Source organism: Rhinolophus sinicus, chromosome 3 (genome assembly GCF_057876585.1).
Source record: "Rhinolophus sinicus isolate RSI-liver-muscle chromosome 3, RSI-T2T, whole genome shotgun sequence".
NCBI classification, from domain to species: domain Eukaryota; kingdom Metazoa; phylum Chordata; class Mammalia; order Chiroptera; family Rhinolophidae; genus Rhinolophus; species Rhinolophus sinicus.
Genome location: NC_142503.1, coordinates 154,894,721 through 154,911,454, shown reverse-complemented (window position 1 = coordinate 154,911,454; position 16,734 = coordinate 154,894,721). Strand labels below are relative to the sequence as shown.

At 37.5% G+C, this 16,734-nt stretch overlaps 1 protein-coding gene across 4 annotated transcripts; it reads right to left on the bottom strand.

Annotated features, from left to right (window-relative positions):
* Positions 1 to 2,402: 2,402 nt before the first annotated feature.
* LACTB (lactamase beta) lies at positions 2,403 to 15,988 on the bottom strand. 4 transcript variants are annotated; one of them, XM_074327611.2, is made up of 6 exons: positions 15,463 to 15,983; positions 14,967 to 15,033; positions 13,319 to 13,509; positions 12,314 to 12,581; positions 10,841 to 11,006; positions 2,403 to 3,388 (listed from the first exon to the last, which is right to left on the bottom strand). In XM_074327611.2, exons 1-6 carry the CDS (start codon positions 15,823 to 15,825, stop codon positions 2,857 to 2,859), a joined length of 1,587 nt encoding a protein of 528 aa, XP_074183712.1. In that variant the 5' UTR covers positions 15,826 to 15,983; the 3' UTR covers positions 2,403 to 2,856. The 4 variants fall into 4 exon arrangements, 2 of the variants coding, with proteins under 2 accessions (XP_074183712.1, XP_019610929.2); XM_019755370.3 differs by having other exon boundaries at positions 12,230 to 12,581; positions 15,463 to 15,980; XR_012494725.2 differs by having other exon boundaries at positions 3,251 to 3,388; positions 10,841 to 11,002; positions 12,230 to 12,581; positions 15,463 to 15,987.
* Between the last annotated feature and the right edge of the window lie 746 nt (positions 15,989 to 16,734).

Here is a 16,734-nt window from a genome sequence, read left to right as displayed (position 1 = left end):
ATAAAAGTTAAGAAAACCAAAACAAAACTAAATGGAGAAACTGACAAAAACACAATGATAGTAGGGGACCTAAATACCCCAAACATTTAAAGATTTAATTTCTATCCTTCTCAAATTCTTCCAAAAACTTGAAGAGGCAATACTTCCTAACTCATCCTATGAAGCCAGTATTACCCTGATACCAAAACCTAAAAAGGACAACACAAAAGAGAAAATTACAGACCAGTATCTCTGATTAACATAGATGCAAAAATTCTTAATTAAATATTAGCAAACTGGATTCAGCAATACATTAAAAAAATAATATATCACAATCAAGTGAGGTTCATTCCAGGTGCACAAGGATGGTTCAACATATGCAAATTGATTAATGTGATACACCACATTACCAAAATAAAGGATAAAAATTATATGATCATATCAATAGATGCAGAAAAAGCATCTGACAAGATACAATAGCTACTTATGATTAAAACACCCAATAAATGGGTATAGAAGGAACATACTTCAACATAATAAAGGCCATATATGACAAACCCACAGCTAAAATCATACTCAATGGTGAAAAACTGAAAGCTTTTCCTCTAAGACCAGGAATAAGACAAGGGAGCCAACTATCACCACTTCTATTCAACATAGTATTGGAAGTCCTAGCCACAGCAATCAAGAACAAAGTAAAAGGCATCGAATTGGGAATAAAGAAGTAAAACACTCACAATTTGTAGATGACATGATACTATGTCTAGAAAATCCTAAAGATGTCACCAAAAAACAATTAGAACTAATAAATTAATTCAGTAAAGTTGTAGGATACAGAATCAATATACAGAAATCTGTTGCATTTCTATACACCAACAATGAATGACCAGGAGGAGAAAGTAAGAGAACAATCCCATTTACAATTGCATCAAAAAGCATAAAATACCTAGGAATAAATTTAACCAGAGGTGAAAGACCTGTACTCCGGAAATTATAAGATACTGAAGAAAGACATTGAAGAAGACACACATAAATGGAAGGATATGTATACCAAACTCATGGATTAGAAGGATTAATATTCTTAAAATGTCCTTACTACCTACAGCAATATACAGATTCAATGCAATCCCTATTAAAATACCAATGGCTTTCTCCTCAGAACCAGAACAACTAATCCTAAACTTTATATGGTACCACAAAAGACCCTGAGTAGTCATAGAAACCTTGGAAAAAACAAAGTGGGAGGTATCATACTCCCCAATGTTAAACTAACTATACTACAAAGATACAATTAAAACAGTGTGGCACTGGCATAAAAGCAGATATATAGATCAATGGAATAGAATAGAGAGCCCAGAAATAAATCCTCACTTATATGGCAACTAATCTATAACAAAGAAGGAAAGGATATATTATGGGGTAAAGATAGTATCTTCAATAAGTGGTGATGGGAAAACTGGGCAGATAATGCAAAAATAAATGAAATTTAACCACTTTCTTATACCTTATACAAAAATAAATTGAAAATGGATAAAAGACGTAAATGTAAGACCCCTAACCATAAAACTCCTAGAAGAAAACATAGGCAGTAAACAATTGTCATAGCAATATCTTTTGAGATATGTCTCCTCAAGCAAGGTAAAAAGAAAACAAACAAATGGGAATACATCAAAATAAGAAAGCTTTTGCGCAGTGAAGGAAACCATCAACAAAATGAAAAGACAACCTACTGAATGGGAGAAGATATTCACAAATGATACATCCAATAAAGGGTTAATATCCAAAATATGTAAGAAATTCATACAACTTAACACCAAATAAACAAACAATCCAATTAAAAATGGGCAGAGGACCAAACAGACATCTCTCCAAAAAGGACATACAGATGGCCAACAGGCATATGAAAAAATGCTCCACATCACTAACTATCAAGGAAATGCAAATCAGAACCACAGTAAAATATCACTTCACACCTGTCAGAATGACTATCATCCAAAAATCAACTAAGTGCTGGTGAGGATGTGGAGAAAAGGGAACCCTCATACACTGTTGGTGGGATTGTAAATTTGTGCAACTACTATGGAAACAGTATGGAGATTCTTCAAAAAATTAAAAATCGAGCTGCCATATGACCCAGAAATTCCACTTCTGGGTATTTATCCAAATAAAATAAAAATACTAATTTTAAAAGATATATACACCGCTGTGTTCACTGCAGCATAACTTACAATGGCCAAGATATGGAAGCAACCTAGGTGTCTATTGATAGATGAATGGATAAAGAAGATGTGGTATACACACACACACACACAGAGGAATCTTACGCAGCAATTAAAAAGAATAAAATCTTGCTATTTGCAACAACATGGACGGACCTAGAGGGTATTATGCTAAATGAAATAAGTCAGACAGAGAAAGACAAATACCATATGATTTCATTTATATGTGGAATCTAAAAAACAAAACAAATGAATAAGCAAAACAGATCCATAGATATAGAGAACAAGTTGATAGTTACCAAAAGGGAGGGGGTAAGGGGATGAATGAAAAAAAAAGCAAAAAAAAGAACAATATTTACAGGTTCTTATTAAATGAGATTTCTCTATATTGCATATTCAAAAAGTACATATTTTTATCAGAATGTTTTATTTCGAGAGTTAACATTTTTTTCAAAAAGTAAACACAATAGTTATACTTCCCTGAGTATAAAGCACTAATCCTACAATAAAAGACAATTACAAAATTAAGCAATTAGAGGTATATAACTCTCTGCATTCAATTATACTCTAGTACAAATTTATTCTTAAAAATCTCATGTGTTTTGGAACTTTAGTTAACGTTTTAGAAAACAAAACAGTTCATTTTACACCTGTGATGTTAAGGTATGTCTGATCTGTCTTTATCAAATTCCAGAGCGATCTTTAAAGCAGTGCTATTAAGGCCAACAGATTGCATGTTACATATAATAGAAACAACCACTCCTCTTGGGGGAACCTTGTTATTTATAGATTCTGCATCCAGTTCTTCAGGAAGGATCAGCAGGACACTACTGGCACCCACTGCACCTCCAGTATGGGAGGCATAATGCCGCTGCTTCCTACAAGAACCATATGTTTGCTTCTTTTCCACGACACCCCATGCCATGGCGTATTTACCCTCTTTATCCCATGACATCTCCGTGTTAGGGACTGGTGTCCAAATCATAACCATTGTTTCTGGTTTGAGATACCCAGGTAAAAGATTTTCATTTGAGTTCTTAAACAGCCCGACCTGGTAACCATACAGCATTGCATTCCCAAATTTGATAAGGTCACCCACTGTCGACAGAAATCCACCACCAGCCCATTTATAGGAGTTATCCACGTAAGGTGTGTTGACAAGACGTCTCTTTTTATTGTAAACATAAAATCTAAAATGAAATAAGAATGGTCATTAAAAATTTAATAGTCTATTATTGACTTTACACATGAAAATGAATAGGAAAATGTATACATCAGACAGATTATATTTCAATGTAGTGATCATACATTGTCAGAAACCAACCACTAATTTTTAGTATGATTCAGATCCTAATGAAACACTGATAACTGAGTAAACTAGTCTAATTACATGTGAATTAAAGCATAGGAAGTGGGTTGTTTTTCTATTGGCATGGCTTACCCATGCTGTTATCAAAACTTTCAATAACTGCAAAAAAGTGTTATCAAACTTTTAATAACTGCAAAAATTTAACGCTATTACACACGACATATTTTCCCCATGCATATATAGAACCTCCTATGGTTTGGTAGATATTCCTTGGGCTTAACAAATCATGGGACACATAACTAAAAGTGTATACAGCAGGAATAAGGCTAATATTTGTAAGGAGACAGGTACTATTATAATCCCTATTTTACAGATGAGGAAACTGAGGCATCGAGTATAAATAGCTTGTCCACATTCACACAGCTTGTAAGTGGTAGAGTTGGATTCACACCCAGGAAGACTGGCATCTCTATTCTATGTTGCCTCTCTGCTTCAGCATCCTACCTTGTACAATGAAGACAAAAATATCTACTTTGCAGAGTTAGGAATATATGCACAAAGTACCTTGCATATTTCTGGCAGGTACTTAATAAGTGATAGCTGTGATTTACTCATGCTCTCAGCAGTTACTGTGGAGCACTCACCATGTGCCCGGCACTGCTTGGATGCTGGGATAAAGTGTTAAACAAGAGACAAGGTGCATGACATCACCAAGTTTCTATTCTAATGTGAGGAGACTGTACCACAAATATTAGGTAAATATAATGAAATCGGAAAATAATTAACAAAAAAACTGAAACTTGGCTCATGAGGATCCTTTCTTTCAAGGTTCAGAATAAAACGATGCTCTGAGGTTTTCAGTTTGCTGACCGTCTCACCTCTAATGATCTTCATTCTACTTTGGATATTTATAAGCACTGTCAGACTGGAATCCACCATTACTTTAAACTGCTTTCTCTCTAAGGTCTCAAACTGAAAAATTTCTTCCTATCACTTCCAATTGTCCCAGCGCTCCAACTGAACATGCTCTCGGCCCTCACTGTGACCTCCACCTATTCCTCCTGGACTCTTTCCAGTTTCTCCAGTTCTGTTAGATCCTAATGATTTCACCTGCTTTTCTGTTCTAGCCTGAACGGTACCATCAGCCATTGCAACTGTTTCAGCGGTGGTCTCACTAGCACCTTTAGGTTCCTCACTCTTTTGACCTTATTCTACACCAATCCACCAGTCCTGAATACATCTCGGTACCGCTCTCCTTGTTTCCTTATCTGTCAAGAAAGGCTGTGGAAATTCATATAACAAAGATGAGATATCAATCCATACTCTTGCTAAGGGTCTTCACTGCTGTTAACAGATCTTTCCCTGGTCATTCCCTGGTATATTCATATTAGCTATTCCCTAGCTCTTCCACCCTCAGCCTTCTACTCTACCTCATGCCCAATCAGCAGACAACTATATCCTCTGTTATACTGAGAAGATTGAGGTCATCAAAGGGAGCTGGAAACTCCTCCAAAGTGAGCTGGAAACTCCCATCTTTATCTCAAAATGTATTTACATCATCATCCATTCTTTTTGCCTTCTCTCTAGAGTCACTTAAGAAATTTTCCTGTTGTTTTGAAGACTAATTCCACTACCTACATCTTTGCCTCTACAACTTTGCTTCACCAGTTATACTTTTAGATTATTTTACCTCTTTGCAGTCCATTCTCTATGCAGAAGCCAGAGATTATGTCTCCCCCTTCTCCCAACCATTTAAAACCCTCTAATGGTTACCACTGCAATGATAATAAAACCCAAATTTCTTACCACGGTCTACAATACAATCAGTGGACCTCAAAAGAGGCAGTACCAACCCCATAAGCAAAAATTGTGGAGGAATGTTTTCAGTTGTCACAAGTCCTAGAGGGCCCTGAGTGACACAGAGAGGGGCCCAAGGGGCCTGGATGTCCTGCGATGTATGGAAAAGTCCCACACAATGGTGCATCCTCCCATATGCTGCGAGACCTGCAACCATCACACCAGATATTCATGTAAATAAAAATCTGTTTATAACCAGGTGAGCTTAGAACCCTCTCTGTGTTATATAGTATAAACACAAAGTACTGATTGCGCATTTTTACTCTACAGTGAGTTTTTTTTAAAAAATGTAACCACCATAAAAATTGAAGAAAGACTATTTTATTTTGTTCAAACTTTAGCCAGAGTTGGCCACCAAGGGCATGAGTTAAAGCACCAATACAATATCCCTGTGTTGGTCTACACTGACACTTGTCACCTTTACAATGCTTTTATGTATTAAGTTGCATGTGACTGTCTTCTGATGTTGTCATGAGTAAACTTTAACATTGAAATATCTACTATTATAAATGATACTCATTTTATTTCTTCTTACATTCTAATTAGAGTACTAAGTGTCAGTTATATGATCTATGACTTTCATTTCAGGGCATTAAAGGAGGTGTTATAAAATATTTGTTAAATTAAGGAGCAGTGGGTCTAACAGCATTGAAACTCACTGTCCAAAATGATTTACCCCCGCTTACTACTTTGATCTCATCACTCGTAACACCTTGACTTGCTTCTTTCACACGCGAGACTTATTTCTGTATTTGCACCAAAGCAATCTTGCTTTCGTCATTCATGTCTCAGCTCAACTAACATGGCCTGAAAACAATGTATGGTAAATAAATTCCACTCCTCGTCCTCTCCTTGTTACTCTATATCCCATTGCCTTGTTTTATTTTCTTCATATCAATATCTGAAAATCTTAAATTGTTTGCTTATATGTCTGTCTGTCTCTTCCCGTAGAATGCAAGTTTCACAAGTGCAGGAACCTCATCTACGTTATGCATTGATGAGTCCCTGATCCAGAACAGAAGTGCTCAGTAAATGAAAGCTGAATGAAATCATTTGTTGGCCAAATCTTTAATGGAGAGACACTGGAGAGATCAGTAAAACCACATGCTGTGGTTGCTCTCAGGGGGCAACAGTCTTGTTGGACAGTTCTTAAATTTCCAAGCACCATATGAGTCACCTGGGGATTTTGTTAAAATGCAGATTCTGTTTCAGTGGGTCTAGAAAGGGACCTGAGACTCTGCAATTCTAACAAGCTCCCAGCAGATGCCAATACTGCTGGCCCCTGGGCCACACTTTGAGTAGCAGGTTGTGGAATGACTAGCAGAGATGGATTTGAGGAATCCTGAGCTCAGTGAAAGAGCCTTATTACAACGGCTGTTCACAGAGGCCAGCCGGCGGATCAAAGCAGTTCAGTTTGGCTGAAGCAGAGAGCTTGAGGGGAAAAGTCACAAGAGTTGATGCTGGAGGGGCAGACATGGGACAGGTCACAAAGGACTTTCTGTGCCATGCTAGGAACTTGGACTCCTTCACCTTAATTCACAAAATGCTCTAGTTTCCTAGATCCTAAGTGGGGGAAGGGGAACTGTTATCTTTTTTACCCTTGTTACATCTTCCAGTTACCAGTCCTTTTTTTCTCCTCATTTACTACCTACCTACATAACACAGTCCACACATGCTGTTTTTTCTATGTACTCACCCTCTGCGTTCATTCAATTCCTTAAAATCTGGCTTCCGTGCCCCCATCACTACCAAACCACATTCTGTGGGTTACTCTCTTGTGGGATCTTCTAATCCCCCTTTCAGACCGCATGCTGTGTGCCCCCTACAGCACTTTGCTGACATTCCCACCGCCCTGCGCTCCGAGCTCTCTCCAGCTCTCAGTCCTATAACTCCCGTGCCCCTCCAGTCACCAGTGGCTCCAGTTTCCCAGGCCTCTTCTATACAGATAACTATAAATCTGCATCTGTGCCACAACCTCTGTTCCATATTTACAATCAGATTTTCTACTAGCATTAGTCATTCTCAAACTTGGTTTTGGAGACGGGCAGGAGAGTTGTTTATCAGAATGACCTCTGGGTTTCCTCCCTCCCAAAATTATACCCTCCCTTCAAAATTCGTAACTTTGGAGAGCCTGTGGGCATATATAGTTTGAAAAATGACTCCTCTTTCTTCCTTCAAGATTCTTATATGTCCCCTGTAAGCCCAAGTCATAATATTGGGTGAAGCAGGGGTGGCCATAGGCATGTGCTTTGAAGATTTTAAAAAAGTCTACAGAGAATCTTAATATGCTCTCTGGAGAACCAATGACTTGATATGTGGACTTCTCATGTCTCAAAATGAACATGACTAAAACTAAAACTAAACTAATCTCTTCCCAACCTTTTTGTCATATTTCTCCTCTCCATTAAAACCTTGGCTGACTATCTTGCCCTCAACTCTCATATCCATTAGGACGCTAACTCCTATTCTTCAATCTCTGCTTTGTGTTTTGTTCTTCTTCCTTCCATTCCTGTAGCCATTATCATATTTTAGGTCCTCATTACTTTCTGCCTAAACAATGATTACACTTGTAATTCTAAGCCAATCAAATCTGAGAGAAGCCAAATAATAGAAATACATTTTGTCATTGAGACACATACTTCTTAGAGTGAACCCCAAGTTTGTGAACTAGGAGAGAACTACCGGTATATTTTGGCTAATAATCAGCTTTGTGTAACTTCCTTTTAACAGTAAAGCATTTTAAACCACTTACATCAAGGCTGGAAATTAGGACTCCTCAGTCATTCCTCCTTTAAAATAGGAAACTATGGAGAATTTCCAGACTTTAGTCTAGAGTTCTAAACTTTAAATAGCCAAATTCTAGACTGTAATCCCTTGATTCCTTTTCACAGAGGGCAAATTAATGGTTTTTCATGAAAATAAGTTTTTTCAGCTGGAAGATAACTTTATTTCAAATTCTTAAGGAATTTCTGCTCTAAAAAGAATGGGATATAGACACAAATTCTTGAGTAAGTTACTAGGACATCTTCGTAACTAAACTGATGGAATGATGCCAGATGACAAACAGCCTCTTCCTACTTATTTAAGAATCTCCAGATTCTGCACCATAACATTATATAACCACAGAAATCTACATCTGTGCATTCTTTATAGCTAAGTGTGGCCTGTGGCTAGAATTCTGGCCAAAGTAATCTAAGTAGTATTTTGGAGAGGGGTTCTGGGGAAATACCTTGAATAGGTGACAGACACTGAGAGGCACTATTTTAAACACATACATATACACACACAGACGTGATGAAGACAATAAATATTTACTCCTGGGGTACAATAACTCTAAAACGCATAGCATATTTAATTTATGGTCAGGATAGCATATTTAATTTATGATTATGACCAAGGACTCAAAAGGCTAAATAACAAAGCTGAAAATTTTTGCTGGAAATTTTATAAAACAAATGACTAGAAATATGCATTTACTAAGTTTACTTTAAGGGTTTTTTTAAAAAAATATGTTTGAAATGATTCCTTTTACTCCCTGAACTCTCCAAAAAAGGTGGTCCTTGTAAGCTCTTTTCAAATAATTACCAAAGAAAAAAAAAGAACCAGAGTTGACTTTTAGAGGCTCACATAGATATTGTATTAAGTAAAATAAAAACAAAGCAAATGGATAGAACATTTTCCTAGGTAACAATATTTCCTTTTTTTCTGCACCTAATTTTATTTCAGCAGCCCATTTAATCTAACTAAAATGAACCAAATATCCCTTTAGCACCATTGGGTACTACCAAAATCTAAAGAAAAAACCCAGGGCAGATAGGAACCTTTTACAATATAAATGGAAACTCTGCCTTTTTCCAAAGAATGGGAGATAAAATAAAATGAACTCTTCATCATATTCTGTATTTTGATTTTTGTGCAAGTCAAATTAATCAATCATTAAGAAAATAGAAAATAAATGACAACTATTCTGCAGTCTGTACATTCATAGCCTTAGTTTTCAGCTTAGAAAAGAGGCTCAAGGATACATAATGTTCTTTTCTCCCTTACATGCAAGTCTAGGCATTCATTATCAAATGCCTAGATCTAAATCAAAATAAGGTCATACATCTATGCCATGTTTATTAGAGAATCTTTTTTAGATTCAATTGACAACCTCTGGTAGTTGTCAGTTTTTCTTATGTTCCAGCAGAATATAATGTTGGACCTAAAAATAATGAACCCTAATAGTCTGAACTAGTTGAGAACTACAGGCCATTTAAAAAATTAAAATTCATTGCTTGCAGCTAACCCAATTTCCTTATGGTCCAGAAAAAAAAAAGTCTCTTTCAGGCCTGACTAACAATGCACATTTAATTCCTTTAAATAAGCTGGTAATTTTAAAATGGTAATTTAACTAAATACAACAAAACATTAAACAAAATTAGTGTGGAGACAGGAAGATAAAGCTAAAAAATATTCCACCATTTCATCTCTTTCCAGTACCATTAAGCCATTTAAAGCATGTACTAATGGAAATATGCAACAGTTGATTTGTTAAATGTTACCTTTCTAACAAACCAAATAATTTGAGTAAAATGGAAAACACTGTAACCATAAAACTCTTATTAGTCATTAGCTTCAAAATTCCCTCCCAATGCCCTTTTACAAATTACTGGTAAAAATTATGGTAAATTTTTCATTTGATGTATTTCAATGAAATGACGTTCACACTTTTACAGTGGAGAAACCTGGCAGGTACCACCTCAACAAGGTGATTAAAATTACCATCACCAATAATGGGACAAATTGGCATCATGAGACTTCTGCTATAAAGGACATTATTGGGACAACTGACAAAATTTGAATAAGGTCTGTAGATTTGATAAAAGCATTGTGTTAGTATTAATACCCTGAATGCCCTTGTTTTTAGAACATACACATTGAAGTATTGACAAGTAAAGGGATACCATGTCTGTAACTTATTTCCAAATGGTTCAAGAAAAAAATATATTAATAGATAAGACAGTTAAAGTAAATGTGGTAAAATGATAACATTTGTGGACTCTGGGTATATGGAAGCGTATATGGAAATTCTTTACACTATTCTTTTAACTTTTCTATAAATATGCAATCATTTTGAAATAAAAGTTAAAACAATTAAAAATAAAAAAGTAAACAAAGAAAGCATTAGCTTATAAAACATTTAAGAAAAGGGATGAATGAAGAACAAATTATAGATGCCCGACAGGTGCAATTTTGGTTTAATTATTCATGTGTTTAAATTATTATTGATGCTTTTCATCTAAGGATCTTGGGGGTACTTTACAAATATGTTTTGTTTCCCTCACTTTATGGATGGAAAAACAGACATGTAGAAAACCTCCCAAAATGGGGCAGCAAGTTGATTTTGGAAAGGAGACAAGGAAAATTTGACTTTCAATTGATAACATATTATTGAGATGTAATATAGCTAGACACACCAAAAGTATTTATTTACCTTGCTCTATTGTAAATCACTGGTTCATTTTCTTCCTGCACAGTTGTCAGCATATCCAAGTCATGGAATATTTTCTGCATATAGTCCAGATACTTATATCCTGAAGCTCTTTCAACTATGGCTGCCAGTAGGGTATAGCCAAAAGTGGAATACAAAAACTGACTACCTTGAGGCATCATTGCATGGAGAAAAAAAAAAAGAAAATGATTCATTATTATTTAAAAACATGTAAAATATTTTCCCACTGAAAACTGGTATACCTTAAAACTGGAATATTTTACTTCGGCATTTATAAAACATGGATGTTATATTAAATTTAGTCAGCTTTGCAATGGCCCTGCTTATTCCATGTACCTAACGAATGAATGAAATGATGATCAACATACTTAAAATTTCACATAAATCGACTCCTTTCTATGAAAATGAAATAAATAAATCCTTCCCTAAACATCACAAAAATCCTTCAAACTGGCAACAAAATAGGCAGGGAAAGAAAAGCAAATTTGGATTCTTGTGTCAATTGTCTTGTTCTTAATATACCTACTACCCATTGTTTAAGGCATAAATAGCTGTATAAGTTATTTTAACAAAACATATGTAGATATAAAACCCTTTCAAATACACATTAAAATACAAATACATATTCAAGTATATGTACTGTTTCAAATATATACCTTTATCTCATTTTGGATTCTGGAAATGTACATTGTATCATTTATACTAAATATGGGTGAGAATCTTATTTTTTAAGACAAAATCCATAATTATATTTCTTTGTCCTTATTAGTTATACCTACATAATATCTATTCATGGTAAAGACAACTTTTAAAATGAAATGGAATAAAAGTAAATAAACCTATGGTACATTTAAAGATATTAAGTGGTTTCAATAGGCATCATACCAAAAAATATACAAAAACAAAGATATTTATTTTTATAGATTAACTCTTTGGGAAATAAAATTGAGTAACACTAATTCTTTAAGGAATGAAGGCACAAAATAAGTTAAGCAATTTAAATTCTAACTAAATAGTAAAATACTAGCAATACTTTATCACGTCAACTTTGATCCAAATTTTATTTGGAGAACTATTATTCCAACATTTCTCCATAATTTTTCCACAAATATCCTGATATTGAGAATCCACTAAATTGGAAGCCTCTGTGAGGCTAAATTTAAATAACTACCTGGATGCTAGGCAGGAACTACATGTTAAGTTCTTAACTATTCAGAAACACAGACAAAAGGCAGGCACTGGACTGACAGCAAAATCCATGCCACAATCTTCAGCCACATCAAATGCCCTCAGGATGGTATCATTTTGGATTTCCTAACAATTAACACTCCAGTAATGATGACTTTGTTAAGAGAAGGAATTAACACTCACCAGGTTTAAAGAATAAAGGATCATTTTTAAATAATCTTAGGGATTCAATTGAATTTTCGAACTTTTCTCTCAAATATAATTCACCTTGTTCAAAATCATTTTTTTTCTTGACAGGTTTTGAATTCCGGCCTTTGGCTTCATTATCCTGCTCTATCTTAGCTTTAGCAAAATCATTCTTTTCATTACTTTTGCCTCCTTTTTCTTTTAACTCTTTTTCTTGGTCAGAGTCCATCGTCTCTTTCATCATCTTCAAGGCTTTATAAGCTTTCTCTTCTTTCACCTTTTTCATGTCCTTTTCATAATGACGAATTCCACTTAAATGGGAAATCAATAATCTTGTTGTGACAGAAACCTAATTGTAAAAACATGAACATTCAATTACATTATTAAATTATAATTAAAAAGTTCATAGCCTTGGAATAATACCTCAGTAATATTCTCCATTTTAAACTGCTGCTGGAAAAATATGTCACGTACAGATCTTTAGCCTCAAATTTCAGAAAAGTACCCACTTGATTGTCATCTGGATAAAAAAAAAAAAAAAAATTAACAGGGGGCCGGCCTGGTGGCTCAGGCAGTTGGAGCTCCTTGCTCCTAACATCGAAGGCTGCTGGTTCGATTCCCACAAGGGCCAGTGGGCTCTCAACCACAAGGTTGCCGGTTCGATTCCTCGACTCCCACAGAGGATGGTGGGCTGTGCCCCTTGCAACTAAGATTGAACACAGCACCTTGAGCTAAGCTGCCGCTGAGCTCCCAGATGGTTCAGTTGGTTGGAGCGCATCCTCTCAACCACAAAGGTTGCCAGTTCGACTCCCGCAAGGGATGGTGGGCTGTGCCGCCTGCAACTAACAACGGCAACTGGACCTGGAGTTGAGCTGCGCCCTCACAACTAAGATTGAAAGAACAACAACTTGACTTGAAAAAAGTCCTGGAAGTACACACTGTTCTCCAATAAAGTCCTGTTCCCCTTCCCCAATAAAATCTAAAAAAAAAAAAATTAAAAATAATTAAAAACAAACCAAAGAATTCTATGCAACCTGTTAAATCATTTAACATGTCATTTGTCAAATGAACTGTGGGTTTCATTACCTTTTCACCCTCATATTCTTTTTCTGGGAATTCAGGAACATAATGTTGTACTGGAATATCAAGATCCAGTTTCCCTGCTTCCCACAACTTGGCAAGAGCAACCATGGTGAGGCTTTTGCTGATACTGGCAATTCTCATAACCGTCTCTGGCTTGCATGGTACACGGTTCTCAATATCGGAATAACCTAAACCTTTTGGGGGAAAAAGAGCAAAAAATCACTATTAATAAGCTTCATGGTCAAAAGGGTCTTGAAAAACTGAAACAATACTATCTTAAAACATCCTGTGTATTTATCAAAAGGAAAAGGTATTCTACCTTTATAAGTTAATGAAAACTTAACATGTAAGGGACGACAGTCTTAAGAACACCGACAATAGTTAAGTCCACCAATTTAACCTTATAACTAAATGGAATTGTACCTTGTGCACAATAGCAATTTTCCAACTGGTTCAAATACTAATTTTTTTTAGCTTATCTTTTGGTTATTCTACATTTTAAATAAATTACATCATTGTTCTTCAGATTATATTTATTCTTGATTTTTGAGTTTCCACTGAATTCCTTAAAATAGCCATCCAATAAAAATAAATATGAAAAGGGGTCCCGCAAACCCAATCTAGCTACCAATTCAATTCAGCTGCAAACCAGTAGAAAAACAATGTAGTGCTAATTTAAAGCTCCTTCTAGAAAAAATTGTAAGTTCATCTTTTGCACAGGCTGAAAGTGTGGAAATCTAAGAGCTACAAAGAACTGAGATCTGCAAAGAAAGAAAAGGTATACAATGATTGTTTTTAAACTGTAAATGTGGGTTATGCTGAAAAGTATTTGCACTAAAAACAGTCTTCACCCATAAAGCTGAAATTTATATAATTTTTGACTATAATATTTTTCATAAATTAGATATATTGATTAGTCTATACTTGTACTTGGGGGAAGAATCATTTTTCTTTAAATTCAAGACCCTACTGCCCCCATTGTAAGTAGTAAAGAAGTACTACTTTGTTTCAGTGATGTCTGAAACAACATTTCCTAAAAGTATGGTTCCTCAAAACCTGGGATGACAAGTTGAACCAATTTGTGTGAAATGGAGAAGTATATCAAGTTATAAAATGTGATTTGATAAAAGTATAATAAAATAATCGGAAATCCCTCTCCCAATGCTTCTAGCTTGTTGTTTCAAAAAATAGCTGACACCTCTGCATAATCAAAGAAAGTAATAAAGTTCGTAAACTCATTAAGACAGGAATAATGCATACACCCAGTTCTTAGTACAGTGCCTTTTACAGAACAGGTGATTCAATACATTACTGACTGAATTAAAAAAGAAAAAAATCCTGACATTGTATCTACTTACAAGGGTTACCTACAAACATGCAGTTAATAGATTGTTTTATATACAACTGTCAGAACAATAAATCCAGTCCTTACAGAAAAGGGGCCATAGAAACAAGCCATTTTTAAGACTGCAACTTATTCATTAGTCACATTTTAATTCTTGTTTACAGAAAACCCGATACTTTATTGTTAGACACATTCTCTACAACATGGGTGGTTTTTCAAGGGATTCACTCCAAGCAGTAAAACAGCAAGATTTCATTCACCGATTGGCACAAAACAAGCCACTAAATAACACTGTTCTGAGCCTACCTTCTGACCAGACTTCTTTTCCATCTACAGAGACTCCAACCACTATACCAGGTGCGCCCACCTCATCCTAAAAGCGAAGTGGAAAGGAAGACAGTTCAAAGACAGGTCGAAATACCTCGCACACCAGCGCTCTCACCTGGACCAAGCTCCAGGCTCCGCCCCGCCCCCTCCACCTGGGCCCCGCCCACATGGGCTCTGGCCGGCCTGGGCGCTAACGGTGAGGGGTGTGCCGGGTTGGCACCCAGACTGGAAAGAGGCGGTCCCCGAGGAGGGCGGTGACCTCTGCCCGGACTTGGGCAACCACCCGACAGCGCCTGACCGAGGCCAGGAGGTCAGAAAACGGGAAGTCTTTCTCCGCAGCTGACCGCGGGAATCCCACTGCCCGGGGTGGGGTCTGCTTGGCCCGGGGAGATGACCACCGAGGGGCCCTATGCCAGGGTGACGCCCAGGATGGGGAGCCTGGTTCCCGGTTGCCTCCGCCCCGTTGACGCCGCACCTTGATTCTGTGAAGCAGGTCACGGCTGCTGTCGATGGCTCTGGCGAAACGCCTGGAGGTGGGCGGCGCCGGTTTTTGCGGAGACCATCCGGCGAGGGACTCCTCTTGCGGGGGCGGCCGCTCGGCCAGAGGCGACGCCTCAGGGTCGGGGGCCGCGGGGGGCGGCGCGGGGGCTGCACCCCTAAGCCCGCCCGCCAGCTTCACCCCGAGCGCCAGCCCCAGCCCCAGCCCGAGGCCCCCGACCCAGCCGGGACCGAGCTGCGGCAACCTGGCGCGCTGGTGAGCCCCGCGCCGCCCGCAGCCCCACGTCCAGGCCCCGCGTGTCGCTGCCCGGGCCGTTACGGCTGACAGGAGCCGGTACATGGCGTCTCTGGCGAGCCGGCAGCCACCGAGCTCGCACTGGCCCGGGTGGTTACAGATGCGCTGAGGAAGGAGAAGAGGGGGCGGTGACGGCGCTCAGACCCTAGCAGTCGAGGCCCGATAGCCGGAGCGCCGATCACATCGAGCCCTTCCTCCTTTCCTCTTTTTCACCTTTCCTTGTCTCTTGATGTTTCTTATCTTTCTCCCCCACCCCCTTCTCCCCATGTAACTCCCCCCAGATCAAGGGTCACCTCCTTAGAGAAGTCATCCTAGTCCCTGTCCCCTTGGGAGTTTTCGCCACAGCTTGACCGCCAGTGCGCACACTTCCTTAGTAACACTTAACACTTCGTTTCATTGAACTCATCTGATTCCTTACTAGATAGTGACCTCTCTGGAGAGCAGTGACTTTTACTTTTGGATCCTCAGCTCTTGGAACAGCGCCTGGCACATTGCCTTAACAGGCATCTCCTTTTCCCTCAGAACTCACTTTTCTCTCTCTTGTTATCTCTATTCTTTATCTCATTTCAGCTCATAGGGCCTTCTAAAATCTCTTCCAGAGGCCTAGCTCCACACTACATCAAACATATTAAGTTACATCCAGGCCTTATATTAATTTTTTTTGTACTGTAAAAAAAATTTTTTTTTAATTTGCACTTGAAAAATTTTAATAGAAAAACTCATATAATTTAGTTATGATTTCTGACATCTGTAGATGATCAGATATTCTTGTGAAATAAGAATCTAACCTCAAGTTGCTGCAAAATGTAAAACGTGTTATCCTAATTGAACAATTAGTGACAATGTTAATTTTGAACATCCACTCCAATTTTTTAATTTTTAAAAATACTTTGGGATACACACACACACACACACAAACATTTCTGAAAGATTTTTGAAAGCTTGTAGGCCTTC